Genomic DNA, 27,387 nt, shown 5'->3' on the forward strand with positions numbered 1-27,387 from the left:
CCATCGCAGAGGTAGGTAGATGGGGGTCACTGACTGATTTCCATTTACTATTACCAGCATCATTATTTATATCTTGTATTAACTGATTTTTCAACTTGTAAAAAACCAGAAACTATGATTTGACGTTAATATCTTATGCCTCAAAAATTGTCAGTTTATGACATGAGAACAGTTCCCAAGTAGAGAACTTGTTAGCAGCCTTTCCAACATTGTTCACTCCCAGTGACCCCCCCCCCAAATGTTTGTTTCCATGTAGAACTCTAAGTTCAGAGTGATCTCAGTGACAAGATGCACGCAAGAGCCAGAGACCCTGGGGAAACTAGCGCTGTGCTAGTCTTTCTAGATCCATATAGTGAGCATTGATTCACCTTTATGGATGTAATTTTTGGTTCTTGTCCAGACGAGTCCTCATTAGTGGTAAAATATCATCTCCTGGCCATTAGAAATCTCATCATATTTTTAGGAAACTGTCACTCTTTGGGTACATTCATCTCATAAGCACCTCTTGAGGTAAGAAGGAAGATTGCTCTCACATCCATAAGGAAAGAAAGCACACAGACGGGATTTAATTTCCCAAGTGTCAACCTACAGGTCAGGGGTAATATTTAAAATAAAGACTGAGTGTCCAATGCCCCATTGCTGCCCCATCCATTAAATGATGCCAGTTCCCTTGACAAGCATTAGCCTTCCGCTCTTGATCAGAAGAAGCAGAGCTGGTATACACCTCATCTAGTCTTCTTGACATGAGCTTAAACTGGTAGAATCAGTATTTTAAAGCTGAAAGAAGCTTTAGAAATCACCTTCATCCAATCTCTCCCATCTTAACTATTTCAAAGACAAAACACAAAATAGCATTCTTAAAACCACACACCTAGTGAGCTATAAAACAAAAGACAGAATCCTGGGGGCATCAGGGTGGCTCAGTCGGTTGGACGTCTGCCTTTGGCTCAGGTCACAATCCTGGAATCCTAGGATCCGAGCCCGGCATCCGGCTCCCTGCTTAGTGGAGAGTCTGCTTTTCCCTTCCCTCTGCCTCTCCCCCAACTCATGTCCTTTCACTTTCTCTTGCTCTCCCTCAAATTTATAAATAAATAAATAAATAAATAAATAGAAATTTTTTTTAAAAAGAAGAAGAATCCTGGATCTTCAGCGTCCCAGAACTGAGCTCCCTCCACAGGACACCCATACAATTCCCACTGTGTGCTGGGCTCCGACATTTCACAGTTAGCACCTGTAAGAGAACTCCTTGTTTCTCTGGACCGGTCTGCAGACCTGAATAAATTGCAATTAATGATGGAAACTGGACATTCCCTGATTCCTCTCCAGTCAAGAAATACTACATGACCAAAGAATTTTTCTTCCGTTCGAGCAAAGAAATCTGAGTTTGTATTACTGATATGAATAAAACAATGTGAAAATTAAGAAAGCTCAGAAAAAAAATATGAACATGGTGATGCCATGCCAGTTGCAAAGCAAAACTGATATTCACATAGAGAAGAATAGGAAATATCATTTACTGGGCACTTTCTAGGTGGGCACCTACTGGTCACTATATAGACTTCATTTTACTTTTCATAAGGTCTCTTCTTTTTCCTTTCAAATTTTTATTTAAATTCTAGCTAGTTAGCTTCAGGAGTAGAATTCAGGGACTCATCACTTACATACAACACCCATGCTCGTCACAAGTGCCCTACTTCATGCCCTTCACCCGTTTATCCCACTCCCGCCACCTCCCTCCGTTAACCCTCAGTTTATTCTCATGAGTCTCTTGTGGTTTGTTTCCCTCTCTCTCTTCCCCCCTTCCCATAAGTTCATCTGTTTTATTCTTAAGTTCCAAATATGAGTGAGATCATATGACAATTGTCTTTTTCTGACTGGCTTATTTTGCTTAGCATAATACTGTCTAGTTCTGTCCATGTCATGGTAAATGGTAAGATTTCATTTTTTTATGGCCGCATAAAACACACACACACACACACACACACACACACACACCCCAGATCTTCTTTATCCATTCATCCTCAGTGAACACTTAGGCTTTTTCCATAGTTTGACTATTGTTGATAATGTTGCTATATACATTGGGATACATGCATCCCTTCAAATCTGTATTTTTGTATCCTTTGGGCAAATCTCATAAGGTCATATTAATATCCCCAGTTAGCATGTTAAGTAATGGTGGCTTTGCAAACATAAATAACCGGCCCAAATTAAGTACATATCAAGGTTGTGATTCAAACCCTATTATAATGCCTTATACATGCAACTATAATTTAGTGTGGTAAGCATTTTTTTGTTGTTCTTGATGATAAAGTAAAAATTCAGTGTAAGTATGAAGGAGACAAAAAGTATAGATATATATAGATGTATAATCTATATTATTATAGATTATATTATATTTATAATAACCTATATCATGTATTATATATATTATTATAGATCATTATGTAATAATCTATATTATACATCTATAAATGTATAATAATCACACCCCCTCCAGAAAACTGCTTTTAAAATCCGAGTCTCTGTTGCCTTAGAGATTACCCAAAGATGGCTGCTATCATTCCTTTTCCCCCCGAAAGTGCATATGCTCCACCCTCTTCTCGAAGTTGGCCTCAAGATTCCTCTTGACCAATGGAAAGGGCAGAGATAGGCAATGTTGGCTTTCAGTGGAGGCTCTGAAGATCTGGTGGTTTCTGCCTCATCTCTGAGGAGAAGCCGGCCGCCACAGGAAAAGCCCCACTACCCCAGATCTCCTTGCTGCGGAAAGCTGTAGCTAGCTGCACGGATCGGCTACACTGGAGGGAAACTGAGACCCCAGGCCTGGGAGCAAAGAATGCTCGGACCTCCCAGTCCAGCCCAACCTCCAGAGAAACAGAGCACTGTAGGGGAACCCAGGAGCAGAGGAATCCCAACCCAACCACTGGCGAAGCCTCGTCAAGCTACAGAGTCATGAGAAATAACAGATTCCTGCTGTTTTACAACCAAAAATAACTAGGATTTCATCCTGAGAGATCATCTCTGCATGCAGGAAACTATGTTTATATGCATATCCCATACCTATTTTGTCCTCTGCCTTTGTCACTCAGACACGCTTTCCATCTTCAGGAGCAGTGACATTCTTCTGGGATGTGGGTTTCGCTGGCTGCCCAGCATCTCCTTGCGTGGCTCTGCGGTTTGTGTGAGGATTCCCGTGCGGCTGAGCAAGCAGCTGGCTTCTCCGTTGTCACAAGCGGACACGACATCCGGAGCGCACGGGCCTGTATGCAAATCTGCGCCCAAATCGCCCACTGTCACGGATGAATTCTGGATGTGGAATTAGGGCCTCCAAGGATTCCGTGTTTTCCTGTGGTTCTGGTCAAACTGTCTTGAACAAAACTCATCCCAATTCCACTGGTCCTGGCTGTGAAAGAAGGCGGTCATGTCTGTGCCCACAGTCTCACACCGCCAGGCACTCTGTTTATTACTCACTTCCAGTGTGGTAGAGGAAACGTGGTCGGACTCTGGTTGCGTTCATTTTCTTTCCTTAATAGAGGGTCAGACCTTTCTTCGCGAGTGTGAGGTGCCCGGCGCAGCGCGCTCAGCTGCCCCAACCGCGTGATAACGTCAAACGCAATGTCTGACATGCAAGGGTCAACGGACAAGGCTACCAGGAAAAGTGCATGATGGAAAGAATATTTTTAATACATGAATGACAGGAATAATTTTGTAGTAGGGCCTAACGAGTCATAATCAATTTTGCTGACAGAAGAATTTCACAATCCATTGATTTAAAATCACATGGTTGGATGAGGACGTTTCAGAGCATTTGTACCCGTCACTCACACTTGTTACCGATCTTTATAGAAAACTGTAAATCCCTTCTTGGGCAAGCCATTAATTGAGAAAATACATTTCAACCTGATAAAGCTTCTAAAACCATTATTTTCTACTATAAACTTTCAGTAGTAGGAATTAATTCTCAAACTCCTCTTCTACATGAGTTGATTTTTTTTAAGATTTTATTTATTTATTAGACAGAGATCACAAGTAGGCAGAGAGACAGGCAGAGAGAGGGGGCGGAGAGAAGACTCCCTGCTGAGCAGAGAGGCGGAGGCAGGGCTTGATCCCAGGACGCTGGGATTATGACCTGAGCAGAAGGCAGAGGCTTTAACCCACTGAGCCACCCAGGTGCCCCCACAAGCTGATTTTTAATTAAATAAAATAAAATACTACCAGCTTTCAGCAGACATAGGTGAAAAGTTCGATGTGAAACATTACTCTTGGCACTAAAGATAAGCAAATATAATCAAATAAAAAGCAAATCTGAGCAAACATCCTTTATAACGTAACATGCTACACAAACAGAACTTTTCAAATCTACATCATTGAAAATTTTCTTTAGCTTCACTTGTTTGAAATATAATAAATAGAGAATAAAAAATGAAAAAATCTAAATACTTTGACTTAAAGTTGAGCATACCACAAATACAACTTCAGAGCTATGCCGCATTTTCACATTATTATTAAAAAGTAAAGCAACTGCGGTTTTGCCAGCCTCACTCCTGCCTTTCTGTTTCTTCTCCGACACCCTCCCCCCGTGCATTCGACATCGCCACGGGTCCCATTTCTCCCCTCCACTCCTCGCGTGCATACTGGGTGCTCATAACCGCGCTGAGCTCCCGGGGAACGTCAGCTTCTTCTACAGGCGTCTACTGGTCACAAGTGCTAGAGGCGAGCAGAAGCAGCGTCAGCTGACAAACGGGGAAACTCAAAGTGAAACAGGTTAAGATGCTTCCTGTAGTCCCAGAAACGTCCTCTCCCCGGGAATATTCTCTTAGGGTCCTCAGCGCGTTCCAAGCCCACACTGATGCCAGAGAGCTCCCAGATCTGGATCTCTAGTCCCAAATGCCCTGCGTGCCAGAACCATCTAGCAGCCTCTCGCCCCACATTGCCACTCCCATGTCCCCCGGGCAGCACTGCCCACAGGACACATCGGATCCGCAGCTGTGGTCTTTCTTCCTGAGCCTGCTGCTCACTCGACGTGTCCTGGTGCTGGGAGGCAGTATTGGCCCTCAGAGGCCCCTCCGGAGCCCCAGAGTCCCCTGACCACCCAGCTCTCCTCCTACACACTCGGGCCTCCAGCCAGCGCTGCACACGGGCCTCCAGCCAGGCCCCCAGCAAGACCTTGAAGATCAAACACCGTATAAGACTCTGCCACTCACTCCCGCTCCAGTGGGAAGACGGAAGAGTCCAGTGACATTTAAACAGAAGTCATTATCATCATATAAAATGGCAGAATGTGACAGGGCAGAATATGAACGGAGCTCAGCTCGGGAGGGTGGGGAGGGGTGTCCACGGAGGCAGGAGCGGAGAGGTGGGGACAGCCGGACTAGACGGAACAGCCCGTGCAGGAGGGAAGGGCAGAGGGGAAGATGGGTGCTCGCTTACAGGACGGAGCGGTCGAAAGAAACAAGGGAGCAGAAGCCGGATTCTAAAACTCGGTCTAGTCCTCCACTTCCAGCCGTCTCCCAAATCTACCGTCCCTCCCAGGCTGGAGTACGGCCACAGCCTGCCAGCGTGGTTCTCCCCTTCCATCTCTCCTTCAGTCACCTCAACACTGAGGAAGGAGTGAAACCCGCACATGGGATCTCGCCCGTCCTTGCTCAGAGCCTGTGGAGGCTCCACACCCCCACCACCCCCAGCTCACGGGTGAGCTCCGCCGGCCTGGCCGCCCTCCAGCCACACGCAGCACACCAGCCCATCCCCCCGGGGGGTCCTTCCTGGCCCTTGCGGTTTTCCTGGGGATCCCGGCACAGCTGTCCTGTCTGCCCCTCCTCTTCCTCCCCACCGGAGCGCTTCTCCCTAGTTACCTGGGACTGGGTGGGCATCATTCCAGACAAGAATATGCCTAGAAACCCCTCCTGTCAACAATGCTTGGTGCCAAGAAGCCAGAGATGCTCCTTGGACCGGTCGGGAAGCTGAAGGACCCGCTGGCGGGCTGAAGAAGAGGAGCTCCACCCCGGCTTCGGTCCATCCCCAGCCACGCTCTTGCCGGTGCAGCGAGCGCCTCCTGCTAGATGCTGGACACACAGGCGGGGCCCAGCCAGCCTGCCCCCCTCCCACCCCCCCAGCCGCGGAAACCAGAGAGGTTAAGTCCTTCTCCATCACAAAAAAACTGATTGTAACACAGGAGCTTTTAAACAGACACAGATTTAAAACCTGCTTTCACTGCCTGCCTAGGAAACCGTGGGTTGTAAGCAAATTTGAGGCCCCAGTGCCCACTGTAGAAGCCCAGCGGCCCCACGGGTGAGGCAGTCCACCAGGTCATCCTTTCCCTGGACAACAGGGGTAGACACCGCCACTTCCTGGGAGCTTATCCCTTCCAGGCACTCTTCCGCTTTCCTCGGGAGGGAGAAAGAGCAGGAGCACAGCGCGGTACAGGAGAGGGGGCTCTCCCCCAGCCCACCGCATTTCAGGAATTCAAAGAACAGAAGTCCCTTGGCTCTCGGATGAGTCCTCAGAGCGCTGAAAGAATGAGCATAGGTCGGGGGCGGAGGGACCAGCAGCTTCTCCAGCAGAGCAGCAGCACCCCAGGAAGAAGGGAGGCGGGGTCCTCGCCCCTCCACGGTGCTCCCTGGCCACCACGCTGACCCACAGACCCCCTCGGGGTGCTGCAGGCCACAAGGCACTCGGTCTCCCACGGTGCCCGGAGTCTGCAGCGCCTCCTCCGCTCCTCCTCCCGTCGCTGGGGCAGTACAGGAAGGCAGGGCTTTACCATCTCTCGCTCGTGGAGAACAAGCCACCACCAGAGGCTTCCGCCAGCATCATCTGGAACCTCGAGGACAGGAGACCTTGCAGGCTGAGGTTAGTCTCCCCTTTGAGGCTGGGGGTCGCCAGGAATGAGAACAGGTCTGCCTGCCCCCTGGTCACAGGATGGATGCCCCAGACAGTGCTGGAAGAGGCAGGTTTTGCTGGGAGGATAAGGCCAATTTCAACGGAGAAGTCCGGCATAGAGGCGCTGCTGGCTCTTGCACGCAAAGGACACTGAGTGGAGGCTTCTCTGGAGCCGTGCGTTCACACACGCACAGCTGTGACTCACCTGCCCACAGGTGTTTGTACAAATGCTTAAAGCCCCCCCAACCTGTCTCCCAGGGAGACATCCCACCCGGGGACTCTTCCCAAGTCCTGTGACACTGAGTGTTCCGGCCGCAGCCCCAGAGGCTGCTGTTCGGGGCCTGTCTCTGCCACTTGCTAGGTGAGCCGGAAGGGGATAGAAGGTGGTCTCCAGTCCCACAGGCAACACGAGTGCAGCTACTTCTGCACGGGAGCCCCTATTCTGTGTTCTCACCAGTGAACCGTTTCCGAACACCCTTCCCTGGCTAACCCCCAGCGTCAGCACGAGGAGGGGAGAATGCTGCCTAACTCGTGTGGCATGGGTTCTAGCCCAGCCTCATGGCCCCACTGCTGCACCAGGTCCTGCAAGGTCCCTGAAGGGCTCTCCTGGCCGCTGATGTCTAGAGGCTGCTTCATTACAGGAGAGGATCGAGGCTCAGGTCAGGTCTTGCTATGGAGGAGAGGGTCTGGGATTGGGGGAGCAGAATGCCCATGTCGCCGGTCCTGTGTGTCACACATCGTGCTTTGTATATAGGCATGAGAGCACATACTGACCTAAGCGAGACTGCAATTGCTTAGTGACTAATTATAACTGTAGGGGGCAGAAGGTTCCAGAAGGCCGATGCTGGCCTTTGGTGTCAGATCACCTGAGCGTCACACACACTCTGTCATTATCAGCCCTGCCACCTTCACTGCCTCATTTGTAAAAGTCGGGAGAGCGGTACCTCCCCTCCGGGGTGCTGTGAGGACGGACTGCACTATCGGAACGCCTCTACCCAGCACCTGGCACGCAGTCCCCGGGGCCTTCTGTTCTTTCCTGCTACACCTTACGATTGGGTCGATAAGAAAGAGAATTCTAAAAGTCGCTCGGTCATCCCAAAAAGCAAGTTGTTAAAAAAAAAAAATCCTCAAAAAGAACAGAGGGGCAGTTTTAACTCCCATATAATTTAAAGCAGACTGGGGAGGAGCAAAAGGCGTAGGCACATTTTTTTCAAAAGCATTAAATATACCATCAATGGGAGAAAACACTGAAGCATCTCTCGATCGTACACTCTGATACAGCTCTTAATTGTTCCAATAACTCACTTCTACAGAGAGATGGATTTACCGTTGAAGGAGATGATATCCTGTTAATATCTCATTAATAACAATTACATCCTTCAGGAACTGATACAGAAGACAATTCAATGGGTTCAAAAGATACAACTTGAACTGTATCATTTGATTGGAAGGCTTCTGGTCATAAAATGTCCATAATTACTATTATTCTCTTCATTATTGGGACCCAAAATTACAGTGCTGACATCCCTTTAGTGACAAAAGCACTTTTCACAGCCAAAACATTTTAGCTGCGGCTGGTGAGTCTCTTTTGATCGGAGCTCTGCTGGATGCAGCTGCAGAGTATCTGAGTCAAGCTATGTTCCTATGTTCTCATTCCGGCTGGAACATTTCAGCCTCTGCTGTTTTGATTGCAATATTGTCCAGCAGGCTGGGCTTATGATCGATTCACGTTATTAAGATGACTAACACTCTCTCAGACGGCAGTTGAAGTCCACAGCAGGAGCAGCTGAGACAGTGACTTGACTGCAGATCCAGGCAGAGAGGCGGTTAACGTACTTTCTCCGATAGTTCAGCACTATCTAAACGGGATGCACTTAACATCATATTGGCCACTGGGGTTTCTTGAGGACCCTGTAAGTGGCCAGAAAGAAGAGTCCTAAGAGTGGTGTTCCCAGGGGGAGTATGATGAATGCCAAGATACACACAATCAGTCACTGCTGCGATAAGCATCCTAGAGTCCCGGGAGGAAGTCAGAGGTAGGACTTTTGTAAAAACACATCAGAGATGCCTGGATAGCCCATCCCTTCTTTAAAACACCACCTGCATTCTGTGTTAGGGGGTAGCACCAAGAGATACCCAACATTGTGCCAGAGTGGGCACCTGCCCAGGGTGAGCCAGCAGGATTTTATTGTTACCTGGAGAGTTGGAATTGAAAGTTAAAAAGCATCCGTCTGGAGTGGGTCCTGCCAGGCATTGACCACATAAGCTCACATAAAGGTGGAGACATGCCTTGCACTCAAAAGCCATTTGCTTATTGATGTTATGTGCAGACAAGAGCTAAAAGCCCACAGGGAAACCAGTCTACAAAAACAGCATAAAGCAGATGTACATGAGAAATGAACTTCTGGGGGAGAGAAGACACAGAACACTTACCAGTACCACCAACCCCCTTGCCTACAACTGGGAGCTATAAGACTCTATCACTACCATAGGTCCTCATCTACCTCCAAACTAGGACACCTGAGAAACCCAAGTACCAATGCCAAGGGCCACCACTGCCCATCCCATAAGCAGCACAGGGATGGGGCTGATGGGCACTGGGAGCAGGGAAGGGAGATATCTCCTACCACGACTCTAAAAGGACCTTCACAAATCCCTCTGGCATTTGTAAATTCCTTCATGAACTAAGACCTGAATCACAAATCATTTTTTTAAGTTGGATCTTCTTGCTCTATCTTCAAATATAATTCTTTCTCCAACTTGCTTATTCTACATAATGTAAAAATATGAAATTGGAATCAGAACATGTGGGCTCAACTCCCGGCTTTATTACTTCCTGTCTGTGTATGGTGGGAAATTCTTTAATATCCCTGAATCTATCTTTCCTCCTTTAAAAAATAGAGATGATAGTGGTATCTGTCAACTATTTCTCTTTTGCCTCCTTTACAAAACTTCTCTAATTGCCCAAGAGGATGTTGGAATGGAACCTGGTTTATATCTCTATAACAACAATGGACATTGTGACAGCTAACTTTATGTGTCACCTAGACTGAGCCATGAGGTACAAAGACACTTGGTCAAACATGATTCTGGGTGTGTCTGTGGGGCTATTTCTGGAAAAGATGCACATTTAAATCAAATTGCCTTCCATGTGGGTGGGCCTCATCAAATCAGTTGAAGTTCTGAAAAGAACAAAAAGATGGACTCTTTCTGGAGGAAGAGAAAATGCCTCCTGCCTGCATGCCTTCAAACTGAGACACTGGTTTTTTCCTGCCTTCAGACTCAAACTGAAACATCAGCTAATTCTGAGTCTCAAGCCCGTTGAACTCAGACTATAACCACATCATCAGCTCTTAGGTCTCCAGTTTGCTGACAGCAGATCTTGGGATATCTCAGCCTTTGTAATCATGTGAGTCAATTCCATGTAATAAATCTCCTTCTATATATATATGTACATCTTATTGGTTCTGTTTCTCTGGAGAACCCTAACTAACATAGACATATCATATTATGATTCTCTGCATATATTGATTTTCTCCATCATACTTTGAGACCTTCCGTTGCACAACACATAGTACAACACAGGCAGAGAGTAAGTGCTCAATAAATGTTGAGTGAAAGAATGTCTGCCTTTCAGACTGGCTTTTGTGACTGTTGAGAGGCATAAACAAAACGTGTGAGTACTCAAAAATGGCACAACTCCATACAGAAATTAGATATTTTTCCATAGTCATCCCCAAACCCAATCTTACTAGAGAAAATCAAGTCAAACTAGGAATCAAGTGTTTCTAACCTCTCCATTATCCAAGAACCGTGATTAACTCTAAATGTAATCAAGGATTGCCTATTGTGTGTGTGGTACATTCTTGGTCCTGAGGACAAATGATATAGACAGATCCCCGAGATTCTATTCAAGTGGAGGTGGAGGCAAACTTTAAACAACTAAATGCATAAACAAGCAAGATGACCCCACTAATGAAGAAAAATGGAGAGGAAAACCAAGCAGGGTCATCCCAGGCCAGGGACTACATTAAATGGCACCACCTCCCCCACTAGGAGATCTTCCCACTTTTGTGTTTTTCCAGCACCTTCTTCACTCACTTGCCGTCTCTCCCACCTCAGAAGGGAGCTATAAACAAACTCTGGATTCATTCAGTTTATTCTCTTAACACAGAATTTTGATCACATCATTTTCTTGCTTAAAAAGCTGTATTTTCCGACTTCCTGCAAAGTAATATCCAAATGACGCACTGGTACCTAAGGCCTCTGGGGTCTGTTCTCAACCCCTCCCCAGCTTCCCATCCTGTTAATCCATGGATGTGCCTGCTACTTCCCAGTTCATGGGCATGCTGTGCTCCACCTCCACCACTGCCTTCATTCACTCTGCCCCCATGAGAAGTCCCCTCTTCAAGTCCTCTGACCTTCACATGTGCACAGAATCCACCCATTACACAGAGAAAGGTTCAGGGCACATGGTACCTGCTTAATAAATATTAGTTCCTTCTCTCCTAGCTGGAATAAAATGCTTGCTCCCCCAAGTCTCACAGCACTTGGTCCAAAACTCCCGTCTGGTGCTGATCTGGCTCTGCCTCATGTTATCATTCTTTAGGAACATATCACATCTTCCATCTGGGTTATTATTTCCTTAGGAGAACAAAGTGTCTCAGTCAACTACATTTTTCCTATAATCCAGTACAAAACAGCATTCAATAACTGTTTGCCAAGGGGGTGAGTTTGGTGAATAAACAAACGGCCCACCAAGTAAAAGAGGAAGAAGCCCAAATTTTTCATAGTTTCTACTTGAACCACTAATGTTACATTCACAATAAGTCTCATATGGATACATTCATCATTCCATATGGCCTTGGGTGATACGTAGTCATCGCAGAAGTTCAGAAAGTGAGAGTAATTTCTTTTTACCAAGGGTGACCGTTTTAATGACAATTCAGAAAATCATGTGCTAGCATAATTATGAACCATTTCCAACAATTAAAAATATAAGTAGTTTTTAAGTTTCCTTTCACACAAAATTCTAAGGTTTGAGTCTAGTGACTCTATTACACAATCATGGTGACTCTTCCTGGCAGCAGGACACCCACGGACGGGCCCTCACAGTAGTATCAGGGCCTGGAAATCCTGCTGGAACATGTAGCACAATGGATGGTTGGCACGATTGGGAGGCTGTCTTAACCATCCAGCCCCAGGTGAGCCACAGATGACTGTGGCCACATGTGGAGCCCTTGATGAGACCAGAAAATGGCTCAATCCTCTAACTATTGTCCCACAGAATCATGAGCAAGTAAAATAGCTGTTGTAAGGCACAAAATTCCAGGTGTTTTGTTATGTAGCATAATTGATGTGCTGTCTATCTCTAGAGGAATAAATAAGAAATATGTGGGAAAACACATACTGTGGATCGTTGACAATCTAGTTAAAAGCAACAAACTAGGTATATATTCAGCAGTAGGAAGAGATGACCAAAAAAAAGTAGAGAGAAAAAAGAAAGCGAGTGAGATTTGTAGAATTACAAATTTGTAGAATTAACAACACTAAACTATCATCATATACCTGACAAGGATATACGTATACCTAAGGCTAATCAACACGCATGAGTGTGTGCAGCAGAGGCAACAGGAGTGACCACTGGTATCGAAGGTTAACACTGCACAGTTCACCACAGGGTAACGTGAGCACCACGACTGCTCAGTAGACTCGAAGCAGAGGGCTCTGCCGAGACCGCAGTGAGTCAGCCACAATCTGAGGTATTCGGTGAATCTAAGTCTCCACAACTAAAAGTAACATTGTTTTTAGAGATTCCCAAAGCAGATTCCTTTGCAAGTGTCTTTAGGTTTTCAATCCATATTAACCAAGTTAAATCCTAGTAGTGAAATATGTCTGTGGTTTGTGCAAGAAAGATGACACAGAAATGTACCCCATCCTCAAAGAACAGACTGACCCAATATCAAAAGACTGGCAAGGGGCAACTGCGTGGCGAAGTCAGTTAAGCTTCTGACTCTTGGTTTTGGCTCAGACTGTGATCTCGGGGTCATGGGATCAAGGCCAGGGTCGGGCTCCACGATGAGTGCAGTGTCTGTTTAAGATTCTCTCTCCTTCTCCCTTTGCCCCTCCCACTGCACTCCCTCCGTCTCTCTAAATAAATCAATCTTAAAAAAAAAAAAAAGTCTTTAAAAAGACTGGCAAATGAAAGTACATACTTATGCTTTAAATTAAAATATTTAGAAGATGCATGCCAACATTTCTTTATGATTACCCCATTTAACCAATTTTTTTTCAATTGAGGATCCAAATATTGGGTTACTTCAGATTGCGGGCTGCTTCTGTGGGTGACAATATACTGCTCAGACTTGTTTCTGTCACGGGAGCAGTCTACACAAATGGGTGTCCCAACTCTCAGTCATCCTGAGGTGGGAAAAGGAAGTTGACCTTAGAAGGGTACCGGGCAGGACCTGACCCTTCTCTCTGGAGGCTAAAGACTCTGGGAGCAGGGACAGAGCCTTCAGATCTGCTCCCCAGGGAAGGCACTGGGGCACTCACCACAGGGAGCCGGTGAGGCAAGGCGCAGACCAGAGCCCCTCCAGGGCAGCCAACCCCGGGAGGGAGGATCGGGACACATGGATGCTGGGTTTAAGAAGGCTTTTCACTCACTCTAAGGTTTCTTTTCAGAATCTCAAGGCCCTTCCTTTCACTCACAGCATCAGTGGAGCCGCCTGGCTGTGCAGGAAGCAGGACAGGAGCTCCGAGCACACGGGAAGTGAGCTGGCCCAGGAAGAGCCGGAGCTGAAGCAGCAGCCATGTGTGGCCCAGGACCCACTGAGGGCGGAAACTGGGTCCTGGGTCCAGATGTTGGAATCCCAACCCCCAAAGGTGATGGTATGAGGAGGTGGGGCCTTTGGGCGGGGACTGGTGGTGAGGATGGAGCCCTCCTGATAGGATTAGTAGTATCCTTACAAGAGAGATGCCATGCAGCTCCCTAGCGCCTTCCCCTGGTGAGGACATGAGAAGTGGGACCAGCTGGGGACTCTCACTGGACCAGGCTGGCCCCTGCTCTTGGACTTCCAGTCCCCAGAACCGGAACAGTTGATGTCTGCAGCTCTGTGTCACAGCCTCCCTGATGGACTGAGACGTTGGGCCATGTGCCCAGTGAATGTGAGCCCATCTGAGGTGGAGCGAGCTTCGGAGGCAAACAGAGCGAGCACCTAGGGACCCCCGCCTGCTGGAAAAGAAAGAGAAGAAGAGCACAGAGAGCAGAAAAAGGAGCCGCTGTGTGTATGGCTGTTCCTGGGCTTCAGGTTACACAGGCAACTGAGGGACAACACGGACAGCTTAATGACACTGGAAGAAGTTTTAGGACTCTAAGCTCCCAGACCGAGCACCCAGACCCCACAGGGGTGCTTGGGAAGCACCCGGGTCAGTGAGGCGCAGGAGTGAAGGACGAAGCACAGACCAGACTGTTTACCGTGCCTTCCCCGGGAAGGGCTGGGCCAGGCAGGGTAGGCGCGTTTAGGATTGGGTAGTTTGAATAATGTCGGCAGGCTCTGGGCTAGGGGGGTGGTCTCCAGCCGTCTGGACCCTGGTCCTGGGGGTCGTGGGGTCAGAGGAAATACTGGCGGGGTTGTGCAAGGTCAGAGAGGGCTGGGGTGTGGGATGCTGTAGGAACCAGGAGCCCCAGGAGGGGTGGTCTCCACAGCTGGCAAGGCCCCCACCACGTCAAAGCACTGTCAACTCCAGAAAACAAAAACATGACTACAACGGCGTGGAAGTCAACTACGATGGCGTGGAAGTCTACCAGATGTGTTCTCAGAGTTTACTCTCATGATTGTCTGAGTGTGTGTGGGTTTTCCTTTCACTAACTGATATGACATAATATGCAAACATATTTCTTAGTACTTAAAAATATGTTCATTCTCAAAAATAAAAGAAAAAAAAAACCCGTTTCCTGCTTCATGTATATAATGTCTTCAGGGATGCCCCTGTTATAAGTCTCTAAATGTCACCCTGTCACTACCCTATTTAAATCTCTCCTGTGGCACCCCAGAAGTGGATTTTTTTTGTTGGAAAACACACACCCACCCTCCAGTACCGGCCCCAGAGCAGATATCCAGCTCCTGCCTGGAGACTAAGAAGGCCAAACCATTCATGTTTTATCTACACGTGACAATGTTAAAAAACCTTCACATTATCACTTAGTGTGCGCCGGTAAGCATTTGCATGCATGATTCTATCTCATCCTTCCAACAATATCCTCATTTTACACACTAGCAAGTTGAACTTCGTAGTTTAAATAACTTGGCCCAGGTCACGTGTTTGGGAAGCAGTGGAGGAGGAAGCGGAGAGAACCTGTGGCTTTCAGGTTCCTCTGGACCTTTGCGCCTTATGGTTCCTCTCATGGGTGTCCTTCCTCTCCCTTCCCACTGCCACAAACAGACCCCTCCACCCAGGGAAATTCTGACGGGTTTCCTCCCGACTCTAGCCCGTGACCTCCTTTTCCTTAGAGCATTTTTTTGAGAGAACTTGCCATTGTAAATTCTTCGTCTGCCTCTCAGAGAAGTAAATCTGCTCCCAGCCACAGTCCAGGAACGCCTTTCTCAAAGACCTGGGAGCCAGCTCTTTGAAATGTGACCTCCAGGGAGACAGGCCCCGGTCCCAGTCTCCAGGGGAGGCCTGGCGCCTACCTTGTAGTAAATGCCGGTTAGCAAGAGAAGTTGGCCCGACCGCCTTGATCACTTCCCCCCACAACCTTCCACCACTTAAAAGCCTGCAGTCTGTCTCCCCGCCAGTAGAGTCAGGAGCCCTCCTGGGCATGGTCTCTCCACTGGAGCTCTTCTCCCGCCACCCCGGGATCCCACGAAGACCACGTGCTTCCGTGAGCACATCCCCGTCCATCTGGGCCCCTCCAGATGCCAGGGTTTTTGCCTTGCTCATCTTGGTATTGCTATCCTCTCTTTCCCAGGCCTCTGGGGTTGAGCACAGAGCACGGAAAGCGCTAAGTATTGGTGGAAATACCAAATGAACGAAGCAAACAAATCTTTAAATGACTGATTTTCGATCAGGAGGCATGCAGAATAAGAGAAAAGTATGCATTTTATGTGTATTACACCAGCAGTTTCCAAATTTTAGGATGAGGTTCCTTTCAGCTTCCTAAGTCTCTGTTATCTACTTTTTCCCAATTCTGCTCACCATCTGCATTCCAGCCCGTGTCACTGTGGAGCACAGCCAAGTCATGATCCACAGACACAACTCACTGTGATACGTGTAACACAGACAACTAACAACTGTATTAGTTGGACATTTATGACCATCCAGGTGCTTCCCATCCATTTAAGGAAGAATCTACTGTCATTCTACAGATGACATTTTACAGCGGACAAAAGTGAGACTCAGAGAATTAAATCCCATGCACAAGGTTATTCAGCGAAGGGGAGGCCGAGCCGAGACACCAAAATCCATGCTTTGACTTTCCGCCAGCCCGCCTGCCTCCACGCCAAAGGTCACTCGCAAGGAAAACCAAACCTGACCAAACCTGGAGAACTACTGGTGATTTCTCCTGAATGTGACAAAGAGCCCTCAAGTTTAAAACTTATCTGATCTCTGCAGCAATTCCTCCTTCATTCTGTCCGAATTTTTGTGTGTTTTTTTATTATTTTTATTAAGATATAATGTATTATTAGCCCCAGGGGTACAGGCCTGTGAATCATCAGGCTTACACATTTCACAGCACTCACCACAGCACCTACCCTCCCCAATGTCCATAACCCAACCACCCTCTCCCTACATTCTGTCTTTTTTGGATCACTGTACCGAGACCTCAAAAAACCAGGTATCTTGAAAAAAATTAATTAAAAAATAAAACCCTTTTCTAAAAACTTAGGGAGAAAATGTTTGGTGAGAAGACCACAGAAGCTTTTCAGTTTTATCACATTGGCTTTCTCTTACTTCTATACCCCCTTCTCTTCTCCACAGGCATCAGTGTGTTCTCTATCGCACACATGCATGCACGGACACATGCTCACGCACTTGCACACAGAGCTCTCCTTCCTCCTTGTCATCACTATTTGTCTTTTCCTTCATTAGTGCAGTCGATGTCTCCATGTTTTCACTTTCTTGTCTCCCAAGAAGAAATGAGAAGCTCTTCTCCAAACAATGATAGGTGGACCCCTCTCAACACCTGCACATAATCAGCAGTCCTTATAATGTCTCCTACAATTCGCAGGTGCTCCTTACAGAGCGTAGAGGCACCAGGCAGGTGCGTGATGTGGTCGTACAAATGCAGCACCACCCCCACTGTGCCGGGAGCCTGGGGGACCCCCAGAAGTCCCCGCTTCCTCCCGTCCCTGACCAGGCCCAGGCAGACCAGGTGAGGCATCCACATCACACAGCAGAGACAGCACCTACATGTCCAGCACCGAGAAAGAACACAGCACCATCGGCTTCCGTTTTACTATAACTGAGAAAGCTAAGTAGGAGTTTAAAAGTGCACCCCTCCACTCTTCCATCACAGAAACGCACACAGCTCATCTGATCAGGACACCGTCGGCCCAACCCTGGGTAGTCAGTAGGTCACAAAAGCCTTAGTTCCCCCTTTACCTCGCCTTTAGGCCTCACACCCATTCAAATCTCCTAAGGTCCATGAGGAAGAGCAGAGGAGCCGCTGGAGAGCAGGACCTCCCACAGGCGCCTTCCCCATTTGCGGGACAGTGATTCATGCCCACGCAGCAGGGGTTGTCTCCATTCGGTAGATGATGGACCTGGGATGCAGGAAGAGAAGGGTGGGGTCCCCATCGCACCCAGGGACCTGACAAGGTTATGATTTGACCCTGGATTTGTTGAACTCCACAGTGTTCCTGCTTTCTACTTTGTCCTCTGCATTTTACGTGTTTATTAAGCACACTTTCTAAATGAAATGCAGATTTTTAAAGTGACTTTTTTCAATATATGCAACAGACAGAGGTAAAATGCAAAGGCTGAGGGGTTGGGTGAAGATGGTCTCCTTTGAAGTCCAAAGTTCCTCCGTTTGGACCCTTAGTTGTATTCTTTTCCTTCGCAGGTCCTCTTCTGTCCCTGTGTCCAGCTGACCACCCCCTCCACACCTGGCCCCAGCAGAAGCCTGTGATCTTCCTCACACCTGCCATCTTGCAGAGCTTGGCAGCCAAAACCAAATGATGGTGATTCTCCATTTCCCATGGCTACTGATAAAATATATGACCCAAATCATAAAGCCAAATCCTCTCACTTACAAAATGTCTTTATCTTTCAAAGCACCTGCCCATGAGAGACATCATTGCGTTTGTTCTTCCGGGTTCTTTGGGGCCTTGTGATGGACACCGAGCAAAACCATGGTCAGAACCAAAAGGACAAGTCAAAGAATAAAATGGGGACACGGGATACTAGGCTATACATGCAAAGTCCCAGAGTGTCCTTCACTATCCACGACATCTATTTGCTTTTCAAATATTAAAGAGCAATTATCTCCTTGACCTACATAAAGTAGAAGAGTGTAAAGAACTTGCCAAGCTTGGTAAAGCAGGCCACAGTGTGTTCAGAAATAAAAACCACTAACATGCTACTCATTGAACCAAGTCAGACTATGGTGGAAGACTCATAATGGATTTGCATTCATTTATTCATTAAGTAAATTACATTTTTATTGGGTATTGATTGCATGCCAGGCACTGTGCTTTATCAGTGCTCTAGGAGGAAACATCCTCTGTGCTTCCACTCATCAGCATCACCTTTCATCCAAGAGGACTGAACCTCCCAGCTGTACCCAGAAATAGATGTGGTGAACATCTCCCCCTGGGGGCGCCGAACACCACGCTTCCAGTATCAGCTTGTGCCGTGTTTGCAGTAGGATTTTCTGGTGACTAAGAAAAGAATCTCTGGGAGCTTTAGAAAGCTAGTAACAGATAGTATTCTAGGTGTGTTCCAAACTTTTTGCCTAAATTTCCATCTTTCTGCTGCAAGGCAGCACAGTCCTATTCTCAGGTCTCTTTTGTGAGATTCCAGAGTTGATGCTAATGACCTTGAAGTACATTCCTACAAGAGAGCAACAGGATGTGAGCCATGGTGCAGGGTTCACTACAAGCCCACTTGACTCGCCCATCACCTAAAACAACTTTGCAAATTGGTACATAATCACGATCAGCCCCAGGATGACTCAAGGGCCATAATTGTCTTAATGAGGTTTTGTAGTTCCTCCCAGTCAAATCTGGACGTGACAGCACAGCTCTAAGGGTGAGAACTAAGGACTTGGCTGTGCATCACTGGTCCCTGCTCACAGCAGAGGCTGCTTCTTGCATTGCATCGGTTCTGAAGTTACAGAGAGTAGCTCTCTTCCAAGCAAGAAAAAAGTGATTAATAACTAGCGTAGTGCACGCTAATCCAATGTACAAAGAAAAGATGTCAAAGCAACCGATGGGCATGTTTGCAATCACATTGTTCTCTTCTTGGTCTGATAAATGTGTATCTTAAAACTCAAATCACAGACACTTTCTCCATTCAGGTTTTACAGTTACACCTCATTTTACTGCACTTCACTTTCTTACACTTTGCAGATACTGCACTTTTCTTTAGAAACTGAAGGTCTGTGGCCGCCGTGCATTGAGCAAGTCAATGAGTGCCATCTTCCAAACAGGATTTGCTCACTTCACGTCTCCGGGTCACAGTTTGGTAATTCTAACAATATTCCAAACGCGTCTGTTAGTATTATCTTGGTAACGGCGCTCTGTGATCACTGACCTCTCATGCTGCTACTGGAATTGTCGGGAGGCACCATGAACCACACCCACACAAGATGGACGACACAATGAATCTTGGGTGCGTTGACTGCTCTGTCAACCCCACATCCCCCCATCTGTCTCCCTCTGCTCAGGCCTCCCTATTCCCTAAGACACAATAATATTAAATTAGGACAATCAATAACTCTAAAATGGCCGCTGAGTGTTCAGGTGAAAGGAAGAGTCACACATCTCCCTCTTCAAACCAAAGCTAGAAATGAGTAAGCTTAGTGAGGAAAGCATGTCAGACGCTGAGACAGGCTGAAAGCAAGGCCTCTTGTGCCAAAAGTAGTCAAGATGTGAGTGTGAAAGCAAAGTTCTTGAAGGAAATTAAAAGTGCTTCTCCAGTGAACAGAGGTATGAGACTTATTGCTGACAGGGAGAAAGTTGATAGAAGATCAAACCAGCCACGACAGTCCCTTAAGCCAAAACCTAACCCAGAGAGAGGCTCTCACTGTCTTTCTCAGCCTGTGAAGGCTGAGAAGTGAGGAAACCACTAGAGAAAAGTTGGAAGCTAGCAGAAGTTGGTTCCTGAGGCTTAAAAAACTGTCTCCATAACATAAAAAAGTACAAGGTAAAGCAAGAAGTTCTCCAGAAGATCCAGCTGAGACCATTACAGAAGGCGGCCGCAGTAAACCACAGATTTTCAATGTCAATGAAACAGCCTTCTGTTAGAAGAAGCCACCTAGGACTTTCCTAGCTGAAGAGGAGAAGTCAACGCTGGGCTTCAAACTTCAAAGGCCAGGCTGACTTGTTAAGGATTAATGCAGCCGTGACTTTAACCTGAAGCCAAAGTTCGTTTACCAGTCCAAAAAATCCTAGGGCCCTTAAGAATTATGCTAGATCAACTCTGCCTGTGTTCCATGAAAGGGAAGACAAAGCCTGGACGACGGAACATTTGTTTAAAATATGGTTTACTGCATATTTTTAAGCCCACTGTTGAGAACTGCTCAGAAAAAAAGATTCCTTTCAAAAATTTTACTGCTCACTGGCAATGCACCTGGTTACCTAAGGGCTCTGACGGAGATACAAGAAGATTGATATTGTTTCCATGCCTGCTAACACAACATCCATTCGGGAGCTCATTGATCAAGGAGCAATTTTGACTTTCAAATTATTGTTTAAGAAATATATTTCGGAAGGTTACCGCTGCCAAAACGGTGATTCCTCTGACGGATCTGGGCAAAGTAAATGGGAAAAAATTTCTGGAAAGGATTCACCAGTCTCGATGCCATTAAGTGACTGGAGCACCTGGGTGGCTCAGTTGGTTAAGCATCTGACTCTTGGATTTGGCTCAGGTCATGATCTTAGGATCATGAGATCAAGCATCATGTCAGACTCCTCACTGAGCATGGAGTCTGCTTAAGATTCTCTCTCTCCCTCTGCCCCTTCCCCCAACCCCCACCCCCGCCAACTCTCGTGCTTTTTCTCTCTCTCTCTCTTTAAAAAAAAAAATTGTGATTCATGGGAAGAGGTCAAAAATCAACATCAATAGGAGTTTGGAACAAGTTAATTTCAACCCTCATGGATGACCTTGAGGGATTCAAGACTTGAGTGGAGGAAGTAACTGCAGATGTGGTAGAAGAGGCAAGAGAACTAGAATTAGGAGCAGAGCCTGAAGAAGAGACTGAATTGCTGCAGACTCATGATAAAACTTGAATGGGCGAGGAATTACTTCATTTGGATGAGCAAAAAAATGATTTCTTGAGATGGAACCTACTTCTGGTGAAGATGCTGTGAAGACTGCTGAAATGAAAACAAAGGATTTAGAATACCCCTTAAACTTCGCTGATAAAGCAGTGGCAGGGTTTGAGAGGACTGACTCCAGTTCCAAAAGAAGTACCACGCGTAAAATGCTATCGAAGAGCATCACATGCTACAGAGAGATTGTTCGTGAAAGAAAGAACTGATTAAAGCAGCAAACTTACTTGTTATTTTAAGAAATTGCCTCTGTCACACAACCTTCATTAACCCCCAGCCTGGTCAGTCAGCAGCCATCAACACTGAGGCAAGACCCTCCCCCAGAAAAAAAACATTACATTACAACCTGCTGAAAACTCAGATGATGGCTGGCAATTTTTAGCAATAAAGTATTTTTTTTTAAATTAAGGTGGGTACATTTTTTTTAAGACATACTGCTATTGCACACTTACTATAGTGTAAACATAACTTTTATATGCACTGGAAAGCCAAAAAATTCATTTGACTCATTTTATCATGATCCTCAACTTATGGAGGAGGTCTGGAACTGAACTGTAACATCTTCGAGATGTGCCCGTATATTTGAGGGTTCATTTCGGCTCACAGTCCTTTGTTGAGACCTTCAGGCATGAAGGATCAGCATGAAAGGGCTAGGTGAGGAAGAGACTGTATGCAAGTCAGAGACAGCAAGCTCCACCCACTTTTCATTCTCTCACGGTGCTTTTGAGAAGTGCTAACTGAAGCAGTAAATGAGGTTATAGGTTTATTTAATTACAAAGATTTCTAAAAATTTAAATAAAACCAAACTTCATATATATAAACTTAAAATCAGGAAATCATTTTTAATACAAGTCTACAATATACAATTATACAATATACAATAAACAATACAATACAATTTACAATACAATTATAAAATATACAATGTCCTTACTATGGAACACTAAATATCCTAAAATGTAGCATAGATAGATGATAGATAGATTGATAGGGACAGACAGATCCGGACGAATAGGTGGATGGTGGGTGGATGGGTAGATGGGTAGATGTATGTATAGACAGAGACTCGATGTATACTGATGATGGCTTTAACTTCCATACAAAATACTTCAAATATATTCTTACAGATCCCTTAGTCTCTTAATATTTTGCCAACAGTGGCTTCACAACAGTTGTTCTAAGTATTCTTAGTCCTTTCACCGCCTTTACCTCCCTCTCTACCCATTCACCTGAAAGTTTACCATTCTCATGAACATTTTTCATGTCTTAAATATATTTTCTATAAATGTGCATTTCCATAAAATATGTGGGAGTTGTTTTGGAAAGTGTTAAACCTTATACAAATTGTATCCTACTATAATATTATGTTTTTGAGATTTACCCACAAGCATGTATGTACTTCTGGCTCATTCACTTAAACTAATGTTTTCTAAGTACTTCACAACTTTAAAATTCATTTTCTTGTTGATGAACATAACAGGATTTTTCCAATTTCATGCTATCACAAAAAAAATAGTGTTAAAACACAATATATCTCTTCTTGTACACATGTGCACAAATCTCCCACTGATATACACTTAGAAATAAAATTGCCAGATTGTTGAGTACACCAATTTTCACCTTATTGGAGAATACAAATTTTTTCCCAAAGTACTGTACCAATTTTTACCCCCACCAGCAAGACAAATGTGTTTCTAGGATCTACATTCTGACCAAAACTTGGAATTGTCAGGTCTTTACATTTTTTTACAGCTGAAGAGTGGGAAATGGTACCTCAGGTTTTAATTTTAACTCCTCTGGTGACTAGTGAGGTGGACTGTTGTTCATAAGTTTAGTGCCCATCCGTCCTGCCTGCCCTGAGATTTGTCTGTTAATATCCTATGTCATTTCCTAGTGAGTTTTGAGTCTTCCACTTATTGCTTTCAAGAAATTTTCATACATTCCGGATATTAATCATGCAACAGTTATATGTTTTACAAGCATCTCTCAGTCCATGGTTTGTCTTTTCACTTGTTTTTGAATGGAAGTTTTCTTTACATGTAGTCAATCTGATGTACATTTTCTTACATGGTTTGTGATGTTTTTGTCTTTTTATTTAAAATCCCACCCTATGCTGCAGTTAGATATTCTCGGATATTTTCATTTCAAATTTGAAATTTTATGTCTTTAGTCTACCTAGAATGTATTTTTGTGTATGGTGTGAAGTATGGAGTCTAATTTTATTTTATTTTATTTTATTTTATTTTATTTACTTAAATTTGATTTAATTAACATAAATACTGTATTATTAGTTTCAGAGGTAGAATTTAGTGATTCATCAATTACATGTAACACCCAGTGCTCATCACATCCAGTGCCTCCTTAATGCCCATCACCCAAGTACCCCATGCCCCCCACCCACCCTCCTCCAGCAACCCTATTTGTTTCCTATAGTTGAGTCTCTTATGGTTTGCCTCCCTCTCATTTTTATCCTATTTTTCCTTCCCTTTCCCCATGTTCATCTGTTTTGATTCTTAAATTCCACACATGACTGAAATCATGGTATCTGTCCTTCTTTGATTTATTTGGCTTAACCTAATACCCTCTAGTTCCATCCACATTACTGCAAATGGCAATATTTCACTCTTTAAAAAAAAAAAAAAAAAGATTTTAGGGGCACCTGGGTGGCTCAGTGGGTTAAGCCTCTGCCTTCGGCTCAGGTCATGATCTCAGGGTCCTGGGATCGAGTCCCGCATCGGGCTCTCTGCTCAGCAGGGAGCCTGCTTCCTCCTCTCTCTCTGCCTGCCTCTCTGCCTACCTGTGATCTCTCTCTGTCAAAAAAACAAATAAAATCTGGGATGTAATACAGCTTGAAGTCCAGAACTATGATGCCTCCAGCTTTGGTTTTCTTTTTCAGCATTATTTTGACCATTTGGATCTTTTCTGTTTCTACAAAAGTCTTAGAATTATTTGTTCCAGCTCTGTGAAAAATGCCAGTGTTATTTTGATAGGGATTGCATTGAATGTGTAGATTGCTTTGGGTAGTATAGACATTTTAACAATATTTGTTCTTGCAACCCATAAGCATGGAATGTTTTTCCATTTCTTTGTGTCTTCCTCAATTTCTTTCATAAGTGTTCTATAGTTCTCAGAGCACAGAACTTTTACCTCTTTGGTTAGGTTTATACCTAGGTATCCTATGGTTTTTGCTGCATTTGTGAATGGGATCAATCCCTTGATTTCTCTTTCTGCTGCCTCATTGTTAGTGTATAGAAATGCAACTGACTTCTGTGCACTGATTTTATTTACTACAACTTAGCTGAATTCCTGTACCAGTTCTAGCAACCTTTTGGTGGAGTCGTCCAGTTTTTCTATATACATTATCATGTTGTCTGCAAAGAATGAAAGATTGACATCTTATTGCTAATTTGGATGCCTTGTATTTCTTTTTGTCATCTCATTACTGAAGCTAGGACTTCCAGGACTATGTTGAACAACAGTGTTAAGAATGGACTTCCCTGTCATTTTCCTGACCTTAAAGGGGAAAAACTCAATTTTTCCCCATTGAGGATGATATTTGCTGTAGGCTTTTTGTATACAGCTTTTATGATATTGAGGTAGGTTCCCTCTATCCCTACACTGTGAAGAGTTTTACTCAAGAAAGGATGCTGTACTTTATCAAATGCTTTTTCTGCATCTATTGAGAGAATCAAACGGTTCTTGTCTTTTATGTAGTGTATCACATTGATTTACAGATGTCGAACCACACTTGCAGTCCAGGAATGATTCCCATTTGGTCATGGTGAATAATCCTTTTGATGTACTGTTGGATCATATTAGTTAGTATCTTGGTGAGAGTTTTTGCATTCATGTTCATCAGGGATATTGGTCTGTAATTCTCCTTTTGAGTGGGGTTTTTTAGTTTTGGGATCAAGGTAATGCTGGCCTCATAGAATGAGTTTGGGAGTTTTCCTTCCAGTTCTATTTTTTGGAACAGTTTCAGAAGAATAGGCACTAACTCTTTAAATGTTTGGTAGAATTCCCCTGGAAAGCTATCTGGACCTGGACTCCTGTTTGTTGGGAGATTTTTGACTACTGATTCCATTTATTTGCTAGTTATGGGTCTGTTCAGGTTTTCTGTTTCCTCCTGTTTCAGTTTTGGTAGTTTACATGTTTCTAGGAATTTACCTGTTTCTTCCAGATTGCCTAATTTGTTGGCATAAAATTATATTATCATAATTGTTTGTATTTCTTTTGTGTTGGTTGTGATCTTTCCTCTTTCCTCTTTCCTCTTTCATTTTATTTATTTGGGTCCATTCTCCCAAATAAGGAGTCTAATTTTTATCTTTTGCATATGGCCAATAATCCTAGCACCATTTATTGAAAAGTCCATCATTTCGCATTTGAATCACAGTTCTACCTTGCCATAAATTGTTTCCATTATGTATGATTTTCTTTCTGGGTTCCCAACTTCGTGTGTTTGTAAATCAATATTCTACCCTTGAGCTAATTTATACTGTTTTAATTACAAAATAAGTCTTCAAATTATGTCTGTTGGCTTCTTTGTCAAAATTCTTCGTCTTCTTAATTCTTAATCCTGTAGTTTTTTCATATGGCTTTTTAATTGTCTTATTAAGTGTAAAACATTTTAGCAATGAGGTTGCAATTAGATTGCATTTGTAACTTATTGGGAACTGGCATTTTTAGAGTAAGTCTTTCCATCTACAAAAATGGTAACTCTATATTTTCTTTAATGTCTTTTGAGAATGTTGTATGTTTTCTCCATAAAGGTCTTACAAATTCTTTGTTGAGTTTGTTCCCAAGGGCCATAGAGTTGTTTGTTTTGGTTTTGGTGGATTTGTTTGTTTGTTTGTTTTTTGGCAATTATAAATAATACATTATTTAGTTAAAGTTTCTAATAATTGGTCTTTAAAAGAAATTGATTTTTACACATAGGTATTATATCCAGAAGCTTTGATGAGGTCTCCAATTTTAAAACTCTTCCAATGGGTTAGTTTGGAGTTTTGATGTAGAAAATCGTATCATCTGCAAATAACAGTTTGAGTATTCCTTTCTAATCATTTTTCCCCTTTTTCCAGCCTTCCTGCACTACCTCAGACTTTTATCCAAAACAGTTATACAAAGTTCATTAATGTAGAAAATTAAGGCATTTAGGAATGCATACTCAAATTGTTAAAATATGGAAATAAAATAAGGATGTGATAACCTACAAGTCAGGATAGTGGTTGCCCTTAGAGAAAAGAGAGAGAGTTTTCATTGGAAAGTCACCTGGGGACCTGTGGGGCGAGGCCAGTACTGGGGGGGAGGGTATTGCAAGGTTTTGAATCATAGTAGTCCATCAATCTGTACACTTTTTCTTCAAGCAGTTTTTCTATGTGTGTTATAACTTAAAATTTTAAAAAGATTTTTAAATTATTTTAAAAATGAAGGAAAACACTCTGTTCTCACATGCTCCAGAACAGTTGGTAAAATGTTGGTATTATCTGGTCCTTAGTCAACATAAAGTGAGAAATCAGTTTTAAATTCTTTAAACATAGTGAGGGTTTTGTTTTTAATACGGGTTTTTGATTATTGGATTTCTTTAATGATTTTATTTTATTCACATGTTCCATTTCTCATTAAATCAATTTTTGTTGTGCTTTTCCTAAAAACTCATTAGTTTTCTTTGTTTCCCATGGAATAAATCAGTTCATGATCTTCTCATATTTTCAATCTCCGTCACATCAGTCCTCTCGTCCTTTTTCCCATTGTTAATATCATTTACATCTACATCCTTTAAAGGTGATTTTTATTTTCCCCTTTGTACGTCATTATGTACTTTGGAAGATTCTTACAAGAAGCGTGCATTGCTTTTGTAGTCCATGACAACCTAAGAAGCCTATTTCAATTTTGGGAGGGAAAAATAAGGCCTCTGGGCATTCTTTTCTAAGGTGAAGTGGCACTGGATGGGGCAGCAGCCTCACCCTCGTGTCCTAATTACCTGTCCAGCATGTCACAAGTCAGGCTCGCTAACATG

At 44.4% G+C, this 27,387-nt stretch overlaps 1 protein-coding gene across 8 annotated transcripts in view; it reads right to left on the reverse strand.

Moving 5' to 3' along the window:
* Positions 1-27,387, reverse strand: part of FBXO15 (F-box protein 15) — a 173,930-nt gene that overhangs the window by 87,380 nt on the left and 59,163 nt on the right. Inside the window, exon 11 of one of the 8 annotated variants that reach the window (XM_013052802.2) lies at positions 8,028-8,787. The exons of the other annotated variants lie outside the window; for them this stretch is intronic. Coding sequence (XP_012908256.1) covers positions 8,704-8,787 — 84 coding nt within the window. The 3' untranslated portion in view covers positions 8,028-8,703. Of the gene's footprint in view, positions 1-8,027; positions 8,788-27,387 lie in introns of those variants that run through there. 8 annotated transcript variants of the gene reach the window in all.

The sequence above is a fragment of the Mustela putorius genome, unplaced genomic scaffold (genome assembly GCF_011764305.1).
Source record: "Mustela putorius furo isolate JIRA1106 unplaced genomic scaffold, ASM1176430v1.1 tig00000835_pilon_pilon_pilon, whole genome shotgun sequence".
Classification (NCBI taxonomy): domain Eukaryota; kingdom Metazoa; phylum Chordata; class Mammalia; order Carnivora; family Mustelidae; genus Mustela; species Mustela putorius.